At 42.2% G+C, this 17,994-nt stretch overlaps 1 protein-coding gene across 2 annotated transcripts in view; it reads right to left on the reverse strand.

Moving 5' to 3' along the window:
* The window catches only part of LOC139280937 (dynein axonemal assembly factor 5-like), a 111,692-nt gene that overhangs the window by 76,710 nt on the left and 16,988 nt on the right, over positions 1-17,994 (reverse strand). For both annotated transcript variants that reach the window (XM_070900750.1, XM_070900751.1), the window contains exons 2-4: positions 9,456-9,640; positions 5,200-5,324; positions 4,213-4,331 (exon numbers count right to left, since the gene is read on the reverse strand). In XM_070900750.1, coding sequence (XP_070756851.1) covers positions 4,213-4,331; positions 5,200-5,324; positions 9,456-9,640 — 429 coding nt within the window. The remainder of the gene's footprint in view (positions 1-4,212; positions 4,332-5,199; positions 5,325-9,455; positions 9,641-17,994) is intronic.

Below are 17,994 nucleotides of genomic sequence, written 5' to 3' on the forward strand. Positions count from 1 at the left end.
ATTCATTCACCAACATCAGGCAGTCCACTACGGAAATCACCCATGTGTTATAATCGGACTTCATTTTTAAGAAAAACATTTAGTGGAAACAAGAGGGAATGACTTGTACCATGTACAGTTTCTTAATTGGTAAAGCAATAAGGGGTTTTGGGAGCGGACCCGAGTCCATGATCGGATCAGCCATGATGGTCTTATAAACCAACAACTGCTGCAAAAAATGGTTCGACAGCTCTGCACTGAATAAATCTTCAACACTGCAGTTACAGACACATCTGGGAACTCTCAGGGTTTCAGCAAACAGTATGTTTACAGGATTTATCTATAATGTCAGAAATACATTACATTTAGCAAAGTATTTGATGTCTATAAACCAATTTAAGGTATATTAGATGCACAGGTAGGTGTGTACTGATAAAATGGATCCTCCATAGGGAACACATGTACCTTTTTGATCCTATACGTAAAGCATGGTTATCAACTTTCAAATTGTACTTCATTGGCTGTAAAGCACTTTGAGATGTCCGGTGGTCGTGAAAGGCGCTACATAAATCCAAGTCTTTCTTTCTTTCAAATACATATGTCCAGTACAGCTGGGTTTTAAAAAAAATACATTTTCGGGTTGTAAGCGTTGCTCGGCAGGCTGGCATTTATTGACATCTCTAGCTGACGCGAGAATGTGCGGGTAGGTTTTCATCTGGAACCACTGAGTGTTTTGATACTTTAGAGGGAAGTTATAGGTCAAACCCCAGCTTTTTATTTCCAGATTTACTTTAAAAAAAACTGAATTCCAATTCTCAAACTGCCACAAGTTGACAATTTGAACTCGTGTTTGCTGGTCCAGTAACATAAGCAATACGCTACTGTACCCACTGAGACCAGATATAACCTACAGCCTCCGCTTCTAAAACGCTTTACCGTTCATTTGTTTATTGCAGTACGCACCAATTATTTATACATGCTCTTTCAACTGGCCTCACTGGACACAAATGTTTCGACACTAGAATCATGGAACCATGGAATGATATAGCACAGAAGGAGGCCGTTCAGCCCATCGTGTCTGTGCTGTCTTTTTGAAAGAGCTATCTAATTAGACCTAATTCCATGCTCTTTCCCCATAGCCTGACAATTTTTTATTTTTCAAATATTTATCCAATTCCCTTTTGAACGTCACTACTGAATCTGCTTCCACCACCCTTTCAGGCAGCGCGTTCCAGATCATAACACACTGCGTAAAAAAATTCTCATCTCACCTCTGGATTTTTGCCAATTATCTTAAATCTGTGTCCTGCAGTTATCAACTCTCCTGCCTGTGGAAACAGTATGCTTAGTGCTTCTTCCAACATATTCTGCAGGGCAATTCCTTTTCCACAAAATCTCGTCTTTGTCCAGTGATCTGTCTCAGGTGTACAAATCCTTTTATAAGAGACATCACTGAACATTTTTTAACTAATGCAAGGCACTGTATTATTAACCTTCCAAGACAAAGGCTATAAATTAGATCAGCAAGTGGAAGATTTTGCAATCTTCAACTTTTATACAGCCAGCTATTCCTCCTGCTGTAGCAAGCTGCCATAAAAGCCAGTTTTACACTTCATCGTTTACATGAATATAACACAAACTGGTTAGTGTAGTTCAATTGTGAAGTTGCTGGAATTCAATTTAATCAAGATCTGTTCTACGAATCAGCAGCAGGCCCAATGATTGCCACAACAGCTGTGTGGATATGGACGATACATGAAGGCGACCCATGGAACATTATCCAATCCAATATTATAGGATGACACCAGGTGGCCTATCTTTGCTCCTGGACAGGGATGATGGGCACAGAACTTCCAGACCTGTGGAGGGACTCAATGAATCAATCTGCTTCCCCTTCCCCTCAGGTTCAATAAACTGTTACAAAGAGTTACCAGACAAGTAACAGAGGAAAACAAACATTGTAATACTGACCCTGCTCAATTTGTAAATGTTATAAGATTCCCTAAAAGACTAACATCTCTAGCAATGGCCTATAAATTCTTCTGCAAGGGAACTGAATACCCAAGATACCCACCTCTTTCTATCACCCTTGATGTATGAGCAGTCTGCCCAGCTCATCTTCCAATTCAAAATACAGAGGTTTGACCCAGAACAGCATAAATCCTCGTTGCTTTAAGAGTAATGAGCTTGCACCTGTTTAGTGTCAATGACCATGAGGTCTGAGCGGTTTTTTTTGTTGCATGGGTGGTTTCTCGTGTTTTCATTTCAAATTCCAGAAAAGAAAAAGTTTCTTCTTGTTCTTGATGGAAGCAAGTATATTATATTACCCACAAGGGAGTTCCAAAAGGTGATACAAGATAAACGTTCCTTCAAGAAGTTGTTTGTACTATCTTCCATTTTCACTCCTTAGAACCTGCAATTGGGGTTCCCTGGTGCAAGTTTGCATCTATTTACAGGAACAAGTGGTGCAAAACCAAGGTACCCATCTTTGCAGTTGCTCATCCCCATAGGACAAGTGGTGGAGAAATGAATCAAGACTAAATCAACTAGCACAAAATGCGTATTTCTTCAAAGGACGAATGACATGAAATGTACAGCACATTTGGCCCAACTGTCCATGCCGATCTTTATGCTCCACACGAGCCTCCTCCCACCCCACTTCATCTCACCCCATCAGCCGCTACGCATTTGCCAAAACCTTCAGGGCTGGGAGTACTTTATCACCCTCCTTACTAAGCCACAAGAGTAACTCTCCAAGTGTGCCTTAATATCTTGTTGAGGAAGGGGACACAAGTGGAAGAGGGCCGAATAAGAGAATACCCAAAGAAATGGAAGAATATAGAATTCACACCAAATTCAGAATTGCAAAGGTGATCCTTCTCCTCCTAAATCACATATGACCATTAGACTAAACTCATCAGGAAAAACTCCATGGGATTATCTCCAAGAGCTTAGCTGTCCCACTGTTTGCCCACAAGGTGCATCTTGTGGTCACCACCAAAACCCTAGCGTTTAAAATCACCAAGTCGTCATTAGAGTACACAAGTGTCAAGAATTCATCAAAAACTTGACAGCAATGGAAGGGGTGTTGCGAGAGAAAGGATACCTATATACATGCAATATATTATACAACAAGGTGCCATTGTTGGATAGTATTGTGCAGTCTTACCTGGATTTTGCAATTTAATAGTTGACTATTTCAGCTGAATTACAGTTGCTCGATCAGTGTTCTTTTCAGAAGTGTATTCCAGGCAAGAAAGATGATGATTTGAGGGACTCCATTACAAACAAAATGCTCAGGCACAGCAGAAAAAGCAGATTTTGCACTTAGCTTGCCTGGTGATTTGGGTTTAAATATAGGACTTGCTCAATTATCTCTCATTTGCTTTCTACCTCAGTATCAAGGCGATGACTGATTGAAGCCATGGGATAGGTATTTGAAAACTCATGACAAAGTCAGAAAGAAACAGATCAGTGTGATGTAGAGAGAGAGGGTGGAAAATAAGTAAGAAAGGACACAAGAGAAATGACATTAGATTTATAAACTGCTCCTGATAAAGTGATTAAAAGTTTCACTCACTATCAGTAAAGTTACTCAGTGTGTTGACTGAAGCAATGTGGATGTGGACACAGGGGGCTCATACTCAGCTAAAACATCCTCCCATTTAAAATTCTTTGATCACTGCAGAAGGGTTTTTATGTAGAGGACTGTACAATGGTTGAACATTTGCAAATATTAGGCAAGATTTTTCTACTTTAACAATCTGATCATTTTGTTAAACGATTAAAAGGAGAAAAACTTCAGTATGAATAACATACTCTTTTACAGTTAATGGATTGTAATCACACCCAGCTACAAAGATAAAATAATGATTACAGAAGAACAGAAATAGTGAATTTTCATGTCAGATCATTAAGTACCATTAATATTGCTTATACATACAACTATTGCACTGTGATTGCAAACTGTACTAGCAGGTTTGTGTTGGAAGGAAAGTATCATCAAACTGCTATTCTACATACAGATACATTGTCAGATACATATAATAAATGCAATGAGTAAGATCTGAATTAAGACAAAAAAACTCTCTTCTGGGCCAGTCACTATATTTTGGAACCAGATGTGCACTGGTAGAATGTTTTGTGGAATACTTCATGACACAAAAGGGGGGGGGGGGGGATGCTTTTCCAACCAATTAATAGTTAATTAAAAATGTAAAATTATCCACCTACCATCTGCAGGGTAGCAAACAGAGAGTGGGACCGACCAGTCAAGCTTATCCTTAAGATCCTCCTCGTTCTCCTGTTGCCACTGGAATCCAACTCTCCTCCAGTAATCAGAGGCCAACTCCCTGCATTGCAAACACAAGAGGGTTGGATAAAACCAAGATCAAAAACACTATCATTTTATTTATTAATGTGTTAGTAACTTTTATCAGCAATTTCAACAAGGTGGCAGTACATGAAGTACAACTTAACTTTCATAGGTCAATTAGGGTTGAAAATTCCACTCGACCAAGGTCTGGAGACCAGTGTGTTTTGGATCTGAGCCAACACAAAAAAAAGCCTGACGAATGAATGGAAATACTGTGTGATATCTCTACACTGCATTACTTGTTCCCACCACTAGAAGCTGCAAGTGTTCATGTATATAATTGTTCTCGCCTCTCTCATCTTTTCACAAAATGTTCTTCCCTCAAAAATATATACGCTTGTTGAGTTTTTTCCCTCAGTCATCTCTTGCTTCTCAAAACTGATCGCCTTCATTTCTCAGCTTCTCAGGACATGCAGTTTTCTACAGGGTCTGACAATACTTCTACATTTCTTCCAGTTTATTTACAACACAGATCACATACAAGGAATATAAGAAATACTTTATAAACATCACTGGATCACAATCTTGCTCCATTATCCTGAAAGCACTTTCAACACTCAGGCAGGAGGACATTTAGGAGGGTCACAATTTTCAATGCAGAAATTTAACGAGATTGAATGTAAATACTTTATTTGCATGACATGGGGAAATAATATACCTTCACAACAAAATCTTACTTTGAAACAGTTTTTGTTTAGCATTACAAAACCCGTTGAGAATGATCAAATACAAAAAAAGGTATGTTTGTGAGTAATTTACATTGCCAAAACATTCGCCTATAGATTTTTGTACAAAAATGCAAAGAAAAATACAAGCTTTTTGCAGATTAGTTTCAGTGCTTTTACCTGATTTGAGAAACCTCATCATTACAGCTACTCAGCAGGAGAGGGATGAGTTTGTAGAAGTAAGAGTACCGATCTCGAAGCTCCAACAGCCAGCTCCCCACTACTTCGGTAACAGCTTGGCGGACCTGGTTTCGTTTCAAGATACAACATTTTAAATTGCAATTCACTGCATTAACTAGAATTTCAGAGCATATAATCCTACCTGTATGTATCCTTCACCCCTCCATAAAGATTCTTGTAACGAAAAAAAGGCTTGTACCCCTCCCATGAACATGAACTACCGGTAAAAGTCGCTTGCCTCAGCTAGACTACACCAAACATCTACCCTACCAAGGCGGTTAGATGGAGTTAGGATACAGATCAGCCATGATCTAACTGAATGGTGGAACAGGCTCGAGGGGCTGAATAGCTTCCTCCTGCTCCTATGTTCCTAACATTTACATTACCCAAAAGATACAAACATAATAGACAACTTATTAGCTAACTTTGTCAAATCAAGTCAAATATTAACCTGCCAAAAATAGTTTCACTTCCAAGCTTTGACATCTCTCCACTACTGTATCTGTCAAGCTTAATCTTACTTATTCTTCAAATTTCTCTCCAAGTCTATATGAAGCAAATACTTTATTACAAAGTTGCAATTGAACAGTGAATGACATGAACTGATGTCAAACCATCAGATCTAAATAACAGGAATAGATTACAATTTAGGAATCACTCCCTTCCAGTAGTCATTTATAATATGCCTTAGACATTTTTGTCTAGGTTGCAAAGTTCATCAGTCTTACAGTTTTTGGCCAAGGGCCTGTAGCTTGAAGCCGTGAGGAACTGTATTGTTGGTAGTCTACAACTGCTCCTTTTGCTGTACATTGGGAGTTAAGTTACTTCTGGCCTTGATCAGTAATCATGATAGAACGGCGCTGTCATTAGCAGACAACACTATTTTATCACAGTTCCTAACCAAGGAAAGGAGGTAACTTAACCTCCCAATACGAAAATGGCATATATTTCACAGTTTTAGCCCCTTGCCAGTAGTACAATGCAAGAGGATAAGCGATAACAGTTATTATAGGTAAATAATCTGTAGTTATTCAGGACACTTTTGAATAAATAACTATGTCACTATGTACCATTGGTAGGAGGGTGTAATTGCAGTAAGATAAGTTTACGTTGACAATTTGATTAGAAATGCGGATAAAGGCATTTATAATGGAAATATATAAAAGGAGAAACGTGTGATTTTAAAATGGGAACTCAACTACATTTGTTGCCCTGGTCCAATTATCCCCAGCCCTCGAACCCGACTCCACCCAATACACGGTCTTCAATCCTACATGCAATGGCATGGGAAATTGACACAATAATATAGCCATCCAAATCAGGATCTTGTTACAGGTTCTTTCTCTGCCTTTGGGTTTCCCCATCTCCTCAACTATTTTAGTTTTATTTAATTCTTACTTTTACTAAGCACCCCCCCAGTACATTAAAAGGAAAAATAACTCATGATTTGAACAGATCTAGGAAGAAAGCACTCTCAATCACAAAAGTGCGCAGTGGGATGGTAAATGGGGAGAAAGCCGTATAAGTGAAGAAACGAGGGTATGGCCATAAATCGAGCAGAACAGCAAATAAAGGACAGAGATGGCGTGCTTGAACCCACTGTGCGTAGTGAGAAACACACTCAGTTTTGATATCAGAAAGAACATAAGACATAGGAGCAGAAGTCGGCCATTTGGCCCCTCAAGCCTGCTCCATCAATAAGATCGCAGCTTAACTTCGACATCAGCTCCACCTTCCTGCCCGATCCCCATTTCCCTTGGTTCCCTAAACATCCAAAAATCTATCAATCTCTGTTTCGAATATACTTAAAAACTGAACATCCACAGCTCTCTGGGGAGAGAATTCCAAATATTCACAACCCTTTGAGCGAAGAAATTTCTCATCTCAGTCCTAAATGACCGACCCCTTATTCTGAGACTGTGACCCCTGGTTCTAGACTTCCCAGCCAGGGGAAACATCCTCCCTGCATCTACCCTATCAAGCCCTTTAACAATTTTATGTGTTTCAATGAGATCACCTCTCATTCTTCTAAACTCTAGGGAATATAAGCCTGATCAACTCAATCCATCCACACAGGACAATCCCCCCATCCCAGGAATCGGTCGAGTGAACCTTTGTTGCACTCCTTCTAAGGCAAGTATATCCTTCTTTAGGTAAGTAAGGAGACCAAAAAAGAATATGTTCAATTACAGTCAACTTTGTGACCCGTTATTTATTCTTTTATAGACAGACAAGTTCAACTTTCCCTTTTTCACAGAGTATTTAACTTGTAATAGAATCATAGAAATTTACACCAAGGAAAGAGGCCATTCGGCCCATTGTGTCTGTGCCAGCCAGAAAAGAGCTATCCAGCCTAATCCCACTCCAGTTCTCGGTCCGTAGCCCTGCAGGTTACAGCACTTCAAGTACATATCCAAGTACTTTTTAAATGTGATCAGGGTTTCTGCCTCTACCACCCTTTCAGGCAGCGAGTTCCAGATCCCCACAACCCTCTGGGTGAAAAAAGTTCTCAACTCCCCTCTAATTCAATTACTTCAAATCTATGTCCCCTGGTTGTTGACCCCTCTGCTAAGGGAAATAGGTCCTTCCTATCCACTCTATCTTGGCCCCTCATAATTTTATACACCTCAGTAAGGTCTCCCCTCAGCCTCCTCTGTTCCAAAGAAAACAAACCCAGCCTATCCAATCTTTCCTCATAGTTAAAATTCTCCAGTCCAGGCAACATCCTCGTAAATCTCCTCTGGACCCTCTCTAGTGCAATCACATCTTTCCTGGAATGTGGTGACCAGAACTGTATGCACTAATAGATGAACACACATTCTCACCTATCTTACTTCTGTTAAACTTAAGGAAAATCAGAATGATCCAAAACCAAAAGACAATGAACAAGAACCCTGAGCTTTGATATCTATAATTCAAGAATGCAGCAGCTAACTTGTGCACAGCAAGGTCCCGCCAACAGCAACATAATATTGGACAAGGACACCCATGAGAAATCCCCTGCTCCTCTTTGAATGAGATCTTTTACAGCCACCTGAGCGGGTTAAACGCTCATCCATTAGACGGCACGTCGGATAATGCCATACTGAAGTATCAGCCTGTGCTCAAGTTTCTGAAGTGGGACTTGAGCCCACAACCTTCTGACTCTGAGGAAACTGTGACCCACTGAGTCACGGCTGCCCATTTGAATCCACGTATTTTAATGTTGTTTTTGAACGATAAGGGAGTAAAGAGTTATGGGGAGAAGGCAGAGAAGTGGAGCGGAGTCCATGATCAAATCAGCCATGATATTGAATGGTGCTGCAGGCTCGAGGGGTCAAATGGCCCACCCCTGGTCCTATTTCTTATGTACTGAGTTTTACAAGCAGCAACACTTTAAAACTAACTACTCAGTTTATGGCAATTAAAAATAAACCAAACTTAACTAGTATCATGCTAGAACGGATCTCAGTGCCCCTTGGGTAGAGGAAGAGGAACAAAACAATCAGGGTTCTTGCTTCTGCTCACTATTCAGTAACTGCCCTGTGAAGTGCAAATGTGGGCATTGAAGATAGGATTGGGCTCAGCTGCAATGCTCCTCCACAAATCTGCCTGTCTGATACTCCAAAGTAGCCATTCTTCAAGACTCACTTGAAGAATGGCTACTTTGGAAAGGTATGCAATCTGCTTCGTTCCCATGGAACCATACCCAAAATGAGTCAGTGCCCTCAGAAGAACAGGGAGGAAATGTATATATACTGAAAAAAAACGAAGCAAAAATGTACCCTCCATTTTCACCTATTAATGGAGAGTAGAAATGTTCTACTGTGTTCCAATAACTGAGTGAAGAGACCCTGTAAATACCGTAGTCCATTTCTACGCTCCTGGGAATGAAGCCTCACCCACTAGAAAGGCATTTTAGAAAACTGCGTGTGTTCAGTCCTTGATGTTCTGCTTATTAGACTTGGAAAGTGTAAAATGTACCCTGTAAGTCTGAAGCATAGTGTAATGTTTGTAACTAGTCTGCAGTTGAGGTCAAAGATCAATCATGATCTTATTGAATGGTGGAGACCTTGAGGGGCCGATTGGCCTACTCCTGCTCCTATTTCTTATGTTCTTTTATTCTTGACATCAATAAAGGCAACAAGCACAACACTTGCACCCACTGTTACATTTAAATACTGACGACGGAATAATAAGATAGGATTCCGCCTCACCGATGGTGCATCATCAAAAAGACGCTGTGCCAAATGAGAGAGAACATCATCAACAGACTTTCCATTGCCACACTGAATGACTGTTCCTGTTGCCTTTATGACTGCCACGCGGACCTTTGAATGCTGGTGGGTGATGGTCTGCATCAGCGGTTTTATTAGCGATTCAGACTGCATGTGAAAGGTTTCTATAAAAAAGGAAATAACACTGAGTAAATACAGTCCAATTTTACCTGCAAGTCATCATGTACAAATGATCTTTTCTCTGCAATCTTTTCCACTGATTACCTGCGACTCCCTAGCATGATATCCTTTATCATACTTAGGAGTCACAGGTTGACAGGAGGGTTTCCTCTCCCAGCCTAATCAAAAGCCAGTTTTACTTTTTGCCATCATACTGGTTTTTCGACTGGAGCTTGATGGTGACTTTTAGCAGATTTTCTTTTTAAAAAAAAGTAACACTTCTTTTTTGGCAACAGAGTAAAATTAAACTCCTTCACAAACAAACTGGCTCAGTTTCAATGAATGATCTGCTAAGTTTTACTTGCAACTATTCCGGTGGCACGGTCCCATAGGGAGCCCAGCAGCAGCTTTCAAATCTCAACAGCATTAAACCACCCCATTCATACAGAGACAAAAACTGGCAGAGTCAAGACAGAAACCTTTCATGACTTACGGGTCATTAGTGTAGAAAAACTGCTGCAAATTCACTGTTGTGGAGGTTTTCCAATGTGGCACCTCTGGGTATTTGCAATGAAATTAATTAAAATACATTCATAGGCTCAGCATGGAGACATTTTGAAGTATGACAAAGATTCAAATCCACAAGTACAAGTGTCAGTCACTTTTACCAGTAGTATAAAAATCTTATCAGAACACTAGGACAAAATCAGATTTTTAGTTTTACATTACACGACCAGTATGAATTACAGCAAACTATTTTCATTATCAATTTAGGGTGAACAGCATCACAAACATTCAGACCACATATCAATGCTCATTTGCATGTAAACTGGAAGAACTATTCCTCCCACAACAGTTTTTGAAAACATTGATGCCATTTTAACGTGCCTAGTCACAAACTCGATACTTCGCTAAGCTGTAGCTCCGCTAAATTCAAATACTTTTCAGATTCTCAACATGTGCTGCCAGAAATATCACAGGGATGTGACAGAATGCTTTGCAGAAACAGCCAGCATCATTCCAAAGTGTGTTGCGTTGCATTTTTTTGCTGGCAGATGTCCACAAGTTGTAGTCTACAATTATTAAAATGGTTATTGGGTTGAAAAGAAAAATATTTGTTCCAGTACAATATGCCTAAGAATTAATTTTCCTGCCAAAATTCTGAATTTTGTCCCATTTAAAAAAAAATTGCCTTCAATCATTCTCCAGGCAGGCAAGTGACATTGTGCCAAGCCACACTCCCTCTGGACTTCAGAATCCAGCTAAAGCAAGATCTTGAAAGCATGGTAATGACTCTGGCTCCATTGAGAACTGTGGGACTTGGCCACTAGTTGTGAAACAGTTTTGTCAACACTCAGCTCCCGGAATTTTCACATCGGTGAAATGTCTATTTCCAGAGGTTAATGGCGGCACGTTTATATCTGCACCCGTAGACCAAGTTTGGAATGCCCCTCAAGACATTTTTTAAGTATTTGTTTCTTGTGACATTCATTTTATGCCAATAGCACCATCTTATATTCCTCATATTTTTTTAACTTTTGTAAGCCATATTATATTCCCCTCTTCCAATCCTGCACGCAGTGCACAAATGCTCATCATGTGGTCACTCTTTCCTTCAGGACTCCGTGCTCTTAAAAGGAACACATTTTACATATATGAACACATATACCCAATGCTCTGGTTCTGTCTGTTTCATTCGATCTGCACAATGCCAGCTATAAAATTGACCCCACATCAAACTAGTTGAGGATGAAACTGAAAGAGATTTAAGGGCATTGTACTCTGCAATTAACATGTCCCGTCATTATAGAGTAGCAAGCAACAAAGCCAAAAGAATCCTGGACCATGTGGCCAAAACAGTAGAATACTAGTCACACATGAAAAGAGGGGGTTGGGAAGCAATCAGGTCCATCAAGCCCGTACCATCCAGACACAGCCCAGACAAATTTTAAGATAAGAGTAGTTTCCATTCTGTGGATTTAGCTTCAGATGGCTCATTGCTCCACCTTCTCCTCTCCACCTTCAACAATGAATACAACACTCCCTTTTGTGGTCCATCTCTGTGTCATTATCTTCTCATGGTGCCCCATCTGCTCATTACATCTCCCCGAATAGTTCCTCGTTCATTGCTCACACAATTTTCTCTAGTATGTTCCATTCTTGGGTCCCCTCCAATACATCTGCAAATTAAAAGGCTCAAGGAGCTGAATGGCGTCTCTACCTCTATGAACCTCTCAGTATCATCTGGAAGCGCTGGACCAGCATTCACACCGAATTAGAGAGTACAACAACATGGATTTATAACCTTTAACATAGAAACCTATCCACATAGGTGCTTCACAGAGACACAAGAATGATAAACGCACCAGTGAGGGGCAGGAAGAGAATCCATTGCTAGAGATGCACTGGCTGCATTCAGACAATGGAAACGTATTGGAGGAGGTGCCTAACTGTGTCAAACATTACAGAGATAACAAGATTTGTGATTAGCCAGGACTATTTAAATGCTGTAAGCAGGAGAGTGGAGGAATTCAAACAGGAACTTTGGGCCCAAGTTTCAGCTCAAGTTGCTCCTATTTTTTTGGAGAAACTAGTTTAGCATGGAGTATCTTAGAAATCGCAATTCTCGGCATTTAGTTTGCTCCAGTTCTAGTTACTTAGAATAGTTCTGTTTTAGTACAGTTTTGTTTTCAAAAGGGGGCGTTACCAGCCACTTACACCTGTTTTGCAAGTTTAGACATCGAAAAGTTACTCCAAACTAACTTAGAACGGAGTAAGTGTCAATTTTTGTACGCTCAGAAAAACCTTACCTACACTTTATAAATTAGGTGCAGGTAGCGAGAGATGGGGGCGGGGGGGGGAGGGGGAAGGGAAGTTAGGGGATTTTATAAAAGCATTAAATACTTCACTTTTACCAGTAAAGAGCCATCATCAATAATAAATGATAAATAAATCAATAAATCAATCAAAAAAAATTAAAAGATTAAAAATGAAAAAAAATCAATAAATAAAAAATTAAAAGTTTCTACTCACCTACTGCAGCACCGAGAGCCTTCCAACAGCCTGCTGAAGAGCTGGTCGGGTGGGCCCCGCCGCCAAGGAGGTAAGGGCAGGCAGGCCACTCGGCTCGGGATAGGGGCGACGTCCCTTCGGCCAGGGATAGGGTCGCCCGGAGACAGGACGCGCTGGGAGGGCCAGGAGCTACTGCGCACGCGCGCAGCTGCCAGCACTCTTTTTGGCGCAGGGCTGTAGCTCCGCCCCCAGCAGCTCCTGCTGCACCGCACTGAGCTGCAAACGGGCCTACAGATATCGGTGAACCGCGAGGTAAGTATTTGGCGTTTTTTCAGTTCTAGAAATTAGGCGGGCCTCTACCAGGTGCGCCGTTCTACCGGGGATCCGAAACTTGGGCCCTCTGATTGGGAGACAACTCAGAATTTTTAAGAGGTTGGAGATGGAACAGCAGTTGCACAAATGGTTGAAGCTTTTTATTGGAAGAACACGATGATAGTTCCTGAGGAATGGGAACCATTAACAATGTCAGCTAGCTGGGAGGCAAGAGAGGAATTTGAGTGGTGTGACATCAGTGGAGATGGAGCAGAAGGTTGATCTCATGGAGGAGATAAACGGTGAGAGGGCTTGGGGGGATGGAGGAAAATCTGCAGAGTGATGGAAAAATCAGGATTAGAGTGGTGGGGGACTGGGGAGGATGGTGGGAGCAGGCAAGACCAGCACTTACTGCCCATCCCTAACTGCCATTGAGAAGGTGATGGTGAGCCACCTTCCTGAACAGCTGTAGTCCTTGTGGTGAAGATACTCCCACAATGCTGTTAGGGAGAGAGTTCCAGGATTTTGACCCAGCGACGATGAAGAAATAGTAATATATTTCCAAGTCAGTATCGTGTGTAACTTGGAAGGGAACTTGCAGGTGTAGGTGCTCCCATGTTGCCTTTGTCCTTCTAGGTGGTAGAGGTCACAAGTTTTGCTGAGGTGCTGCCGAACAAGCCTTGGCTTCCAAGTTTTGTCTCATCTGCAAATTTCAAAATTGTGCCCTGTACCCCCAAGTCCAAATCATTAATATACATCAACAGCAGTGACCCTAGTACTGATCCTTGGGGAATACCACTGAGTACCTCCCTCCCTCCAGACCAAAGAACAGCCACTCACCACAACTCCCTGATTTCTGTCCCTTGGCCACTTTTGTATCCATGCTGCTGCTGCCCCTTTTATCCCACGGCTTCAATTTTGCTAACAAGCCTATTATTTGGTACTTTATCAAATGCCTTTTGAAAATCCGTATACACAAAATCAACTGCACTGCCCCCAGTCACCCTCTCACAGGAAAACTCAATCCCATTAACAACAACAACTTGCATTTATATATTTACACTGCGATACGTGCGCGCACCAGGTCCGTGCAGCACGGGCCAGCCCACACTGCGATATGTGTGTGCATTAGGTCCGTGCAGCAGAGCAGGTCTCCAGTCGTCTTGGATAACCCTTGCCACTGAACCAAGAACTAGCTCTGTCAAGCCCATGTGATGGCTGGTGTGCAACGGTCACCATACGTTAAAAAAATCCACGCACAAGCATCGTCCACCCTTCAGAATGCAGTTCAGGACCTGGAATATTAGGTCCTTCATTGAAACACCTGTGAACTCATCCTTTTTTGCCGTGGAAGCAAGTCATCCTCGTTTCGAGGGACTGCCTATGATGATGATGATGGCGTGTTGCTGTAGTGCATCTTGTAGATGGTACACACGGCAGACACGGTGCATTGGTGGTGGAGGGCGTGCATGTTTAATTAATGTGGTGGCTCGGGTGCCAATCAAGTGGGCTGCTTTGTCCTGGATGGTGTCAAGTTTCTGCAGTGTTGTTGGAGCTGCACTCATCCAAGCAAGGGGAGACTATTCCATCACACTCCTGACATGTGCCTTGCAGATAGTGGAAAGGCTTTGGGGTGTCCGGAGGTGAGACCCAGAATAGCTAGCCTCTGACCTGCTCTTGTAGCCACAGTATTTGTGTGGCTGGTCTAGTTAACTTTCTGGTCAATGGCGACCCCCAGGATGTTGATGGTGGGGGAATTTGGCGATGGTAATGCCGTTGAATGTCACGAGATGGTGGTTAGGATCTCACTTAGATAGTTATTGCCTAGCACTTGTGTAGCGTGAATATTACTCACCACTTATCAGCCCAAGTCTGAATGTCTTCCAGGTCTTGCTGCATGCGGGCATGGACTACTTCATTATCTGAGGAGTTGTGAATGGAACTGAACACTGTGCAATCATCAGCGAACATCCCCACTTCTGGTCTTATGATGGAGGGAAGGATATTGATGAAGCAACTGAAGATGGTTGGGCCTAGCACACTGCCCTGAGGAACTTCTGCAGCGATGTCCTGGGGCTAAGATGATTGAGCTCCAACCACTACAACCATCTTCCTTTGTGCTCGTTATGCCTCCAGCTAGTGGAGAGTTTTCCCCCTGATTCCCATTGACTGCAGTTTTACTCAGGCTCTTTGATGCCACACTCGGTCAAATGTTGCCTTGATGTCAAGGGCAGTCACTCTCACCTCACCAATTCAGCTCTTTTGTCCATGTTTGGACCAAGGCTGTAATGAGGACTGGAGCTGAGTGGTTCTGGCAGAATAAAACTGAGCATTGATGAGCAAGTTATTGGTGAGAAAATGCTGCTTGATAGCACTGTGGACACCTTCCATCACTTTGCTGATGAGTGAGAGTAGACTGATGGGACAGTAATTGGCCGGATTGGATTTGTCCTGCTTTTTGTTGACAGGACATACCTGGGCAGTTTTCCACATTGTCGAGTAAATGCCAGTGTCGTAGCTGTACTGGAACAGCTTAGCTAGAGGCGCGGCTAGTTCTGGCTTCAGCCTGACAGCTGGAATGTTGTCCGAGCCCATAGCCTTTGCTGTGTCCAGTGCGCTCAGCCATTTCTTGATATTACGTGGAATGAATCATGGAATGGTTACAGCATGGAAGGCGGCCATTCGGCCCATCGAGCCCGTGACGACTCTCAGCTAGTCCTGCTCCCCTGCCCTTTCCCCGTAGCCCAGCATTTTTTTTCCCGTTCAGATAGCTATCCAACTCCCTTTTGAAAGATAAAATTGAGTCTGCCTCCACCGCCCTTTCCAGCAGTACATTCCAGATCTGAACCATTCGCTGCGTAAAAATGTTTTTTCTTATATCGTCTTTGGTTCTTTTGCCAATCACCTTAAATCTGTGCCCTCTGATTCTCAACCCATCTGTCAATGGGAACAGTTTCTCTCCATCTCTCTGTCCAGATCCCTCATGATTTTGAACACCTCGACCCAAGGAGAATAACCCCAGCTTTTCCAATCTATCAACGTAACCAAAGTCCCTCATTCCTGGAATCATTCTCGTAAATCTTTTCTGCACCTCCCCTCCTTCACATACTTCCCAAAGTGTGGTGCTCAGAATTCCCTATCTCTCTAATCTTTTTCAGCCTCACAAGATGTCTGCGCTCCTCAAATTCTGCCCTCTTGAACATCCCTCATTATAACTGCTTAACCATCGGTGGCCATGCCTTCAGCTGCCTGGGCCCTAAGCTTTGGAACTCCCTCCCTAAACCTCTACGCCTCTCTACCTGTCTTTCCTCTTTTAAGACGCTCGTTAAACCTACCTCTTTAAACAAGCTTTTGATCATCTGTCTTAAATTTCTTCTGTGGCTCGGTGTCAAATTTATCTGTAACACTGTTGTGAAGCGCCTTGGGACGTTTTACTACGTTAAAGGCGCGATATAAATAAAAGTGATTATTATTATTACTCCAGTTGCTGCCAAGCCACTGTTTTATACAGGATCATAAATTCTGTACTTTTGTACTCTATACCTCTATTTATGAAGCTCAGGATCCCGTAAGTCTTTTTTAAACTGTTTTCTCAAACTGCCCTGCCACCTTCAACAATTTATGCACATATATCCCCAGGTCTCTGTTCGTGCACCCTCTTTAGAACTGTACCATTTAGTTTATATGTCCTCTTCTCATTCTTTCTACCAAAATGCTTCACATTTTTCTGTGTTAAATGTCATCTGCCACATGTCCGCCCATTCCACCAGCCTGTCTATGTCTTCCTGAAGTCTATCATTCGCCTCCTCACTGTTCACCATATTTCCAAGTTTTGCCTCATCTGCAAATTTTGAAATTGTGTTCTGTACACCCATGACCAAGTCATTAATATATATCAAGAAAAGCAGTGGTCCTAGAACCGACCCCTGGGGAACACCATTGTATACCTCCCTCCAGTCCAAAAAACAACCGGTCACCACTACTCTCTGTTTCCTGTCACTTAGCCAATTTCGTATCCAGGCTGCCAGTGTCCCTTTTATTCCACGGGCTTCAATTTTGCTGGCAAGCCAGTTATGTGGCACTTTGTCGAACGCCTTCTGGAAATCCATGTACACTATGTCAACCACATTACCCTCATCAACCCTCTCTGTTACCTCATCAAAAAACTCAATCAAGTTGGTTAAACATGGTTTGCCTTTAACAAATCCGTGCTGGCTTTCCTTAATTAATCCATCCCTATCCAAGTGACTGTTAATGTTGTCCCTGATTAGTGTTTCTAAAAGCTTCCCCACTACCCAGGTTAAACTGACTGGCCTGTAGTTGCTGGGTTTACAACCTTTTTGAACAAGGGTGTAACATTTGCAATTCTCCAGTCCTCTGGCACCACCCCGGTATCTATGGAGGATTGGAATATTTTGGCTAGTACCTCTGCGATTTCCGCCCTCAATTCCCTTAGCATCCGAGGATTCATCCCATCCGCTCCTGGTGATTTATTTAAGAACATAAGAAATAGGAGCAGGAGTAGGCCATACGACCTCTCGAGCCTGCTCTGTCATTTAATATGATCATGGCTGATCCGATCATGGACTCAGGTCCACTTCCCTGCCCGCTCCCCATAACCCCTTATCGGTTAAGAAACTGTCTATCTCTGTTAGATTTATTCAATGACCCAGCTTCCACAGCTCTCTGAGGCAGCGAATTCCACAGATTTACAACCCTCTGACAGAAGAAATTCCCCATCTCAGTTTTAAATGGGCGGCCCATTACTCTGAGATTATATGTTTCGATAAGATCACTTCTCATTCTTCTGAATTCCAATGAATAGAGGCCCAACCTACTCAACCTTTCCTCATAAGTCAACCTTCTCTGAACTGCATCCAAAGCAAGTATATCCTTTCTTAAATATGGAAACCAAAACTGTACGCAGTATTCCAGGTGTGGCCTCACCAATACCCTATATAACTGTAGCAAGACTTCCCTGCTTTTATACTCCACCCCTTTGCAATAAAGGCCAAGATCCCTTTGGCCTTCCTGA

The sequence above is a fragment of the Pristiophorus japonicus genome, chromosome 15 (genome assembly GCF_044704955.1).
Source record: "Pristiophorus japonicus isolate sPriJap1 chromosome 15, sPriJap1.hap1, whole genome shotgun sequence".
Classification (NCBI taxonomy): Eukaryota; Metazoa; Chordata; class Chondrichthyes; family Pristiophoridae; genus Pristiophorus; species Pristiophorus japonicus.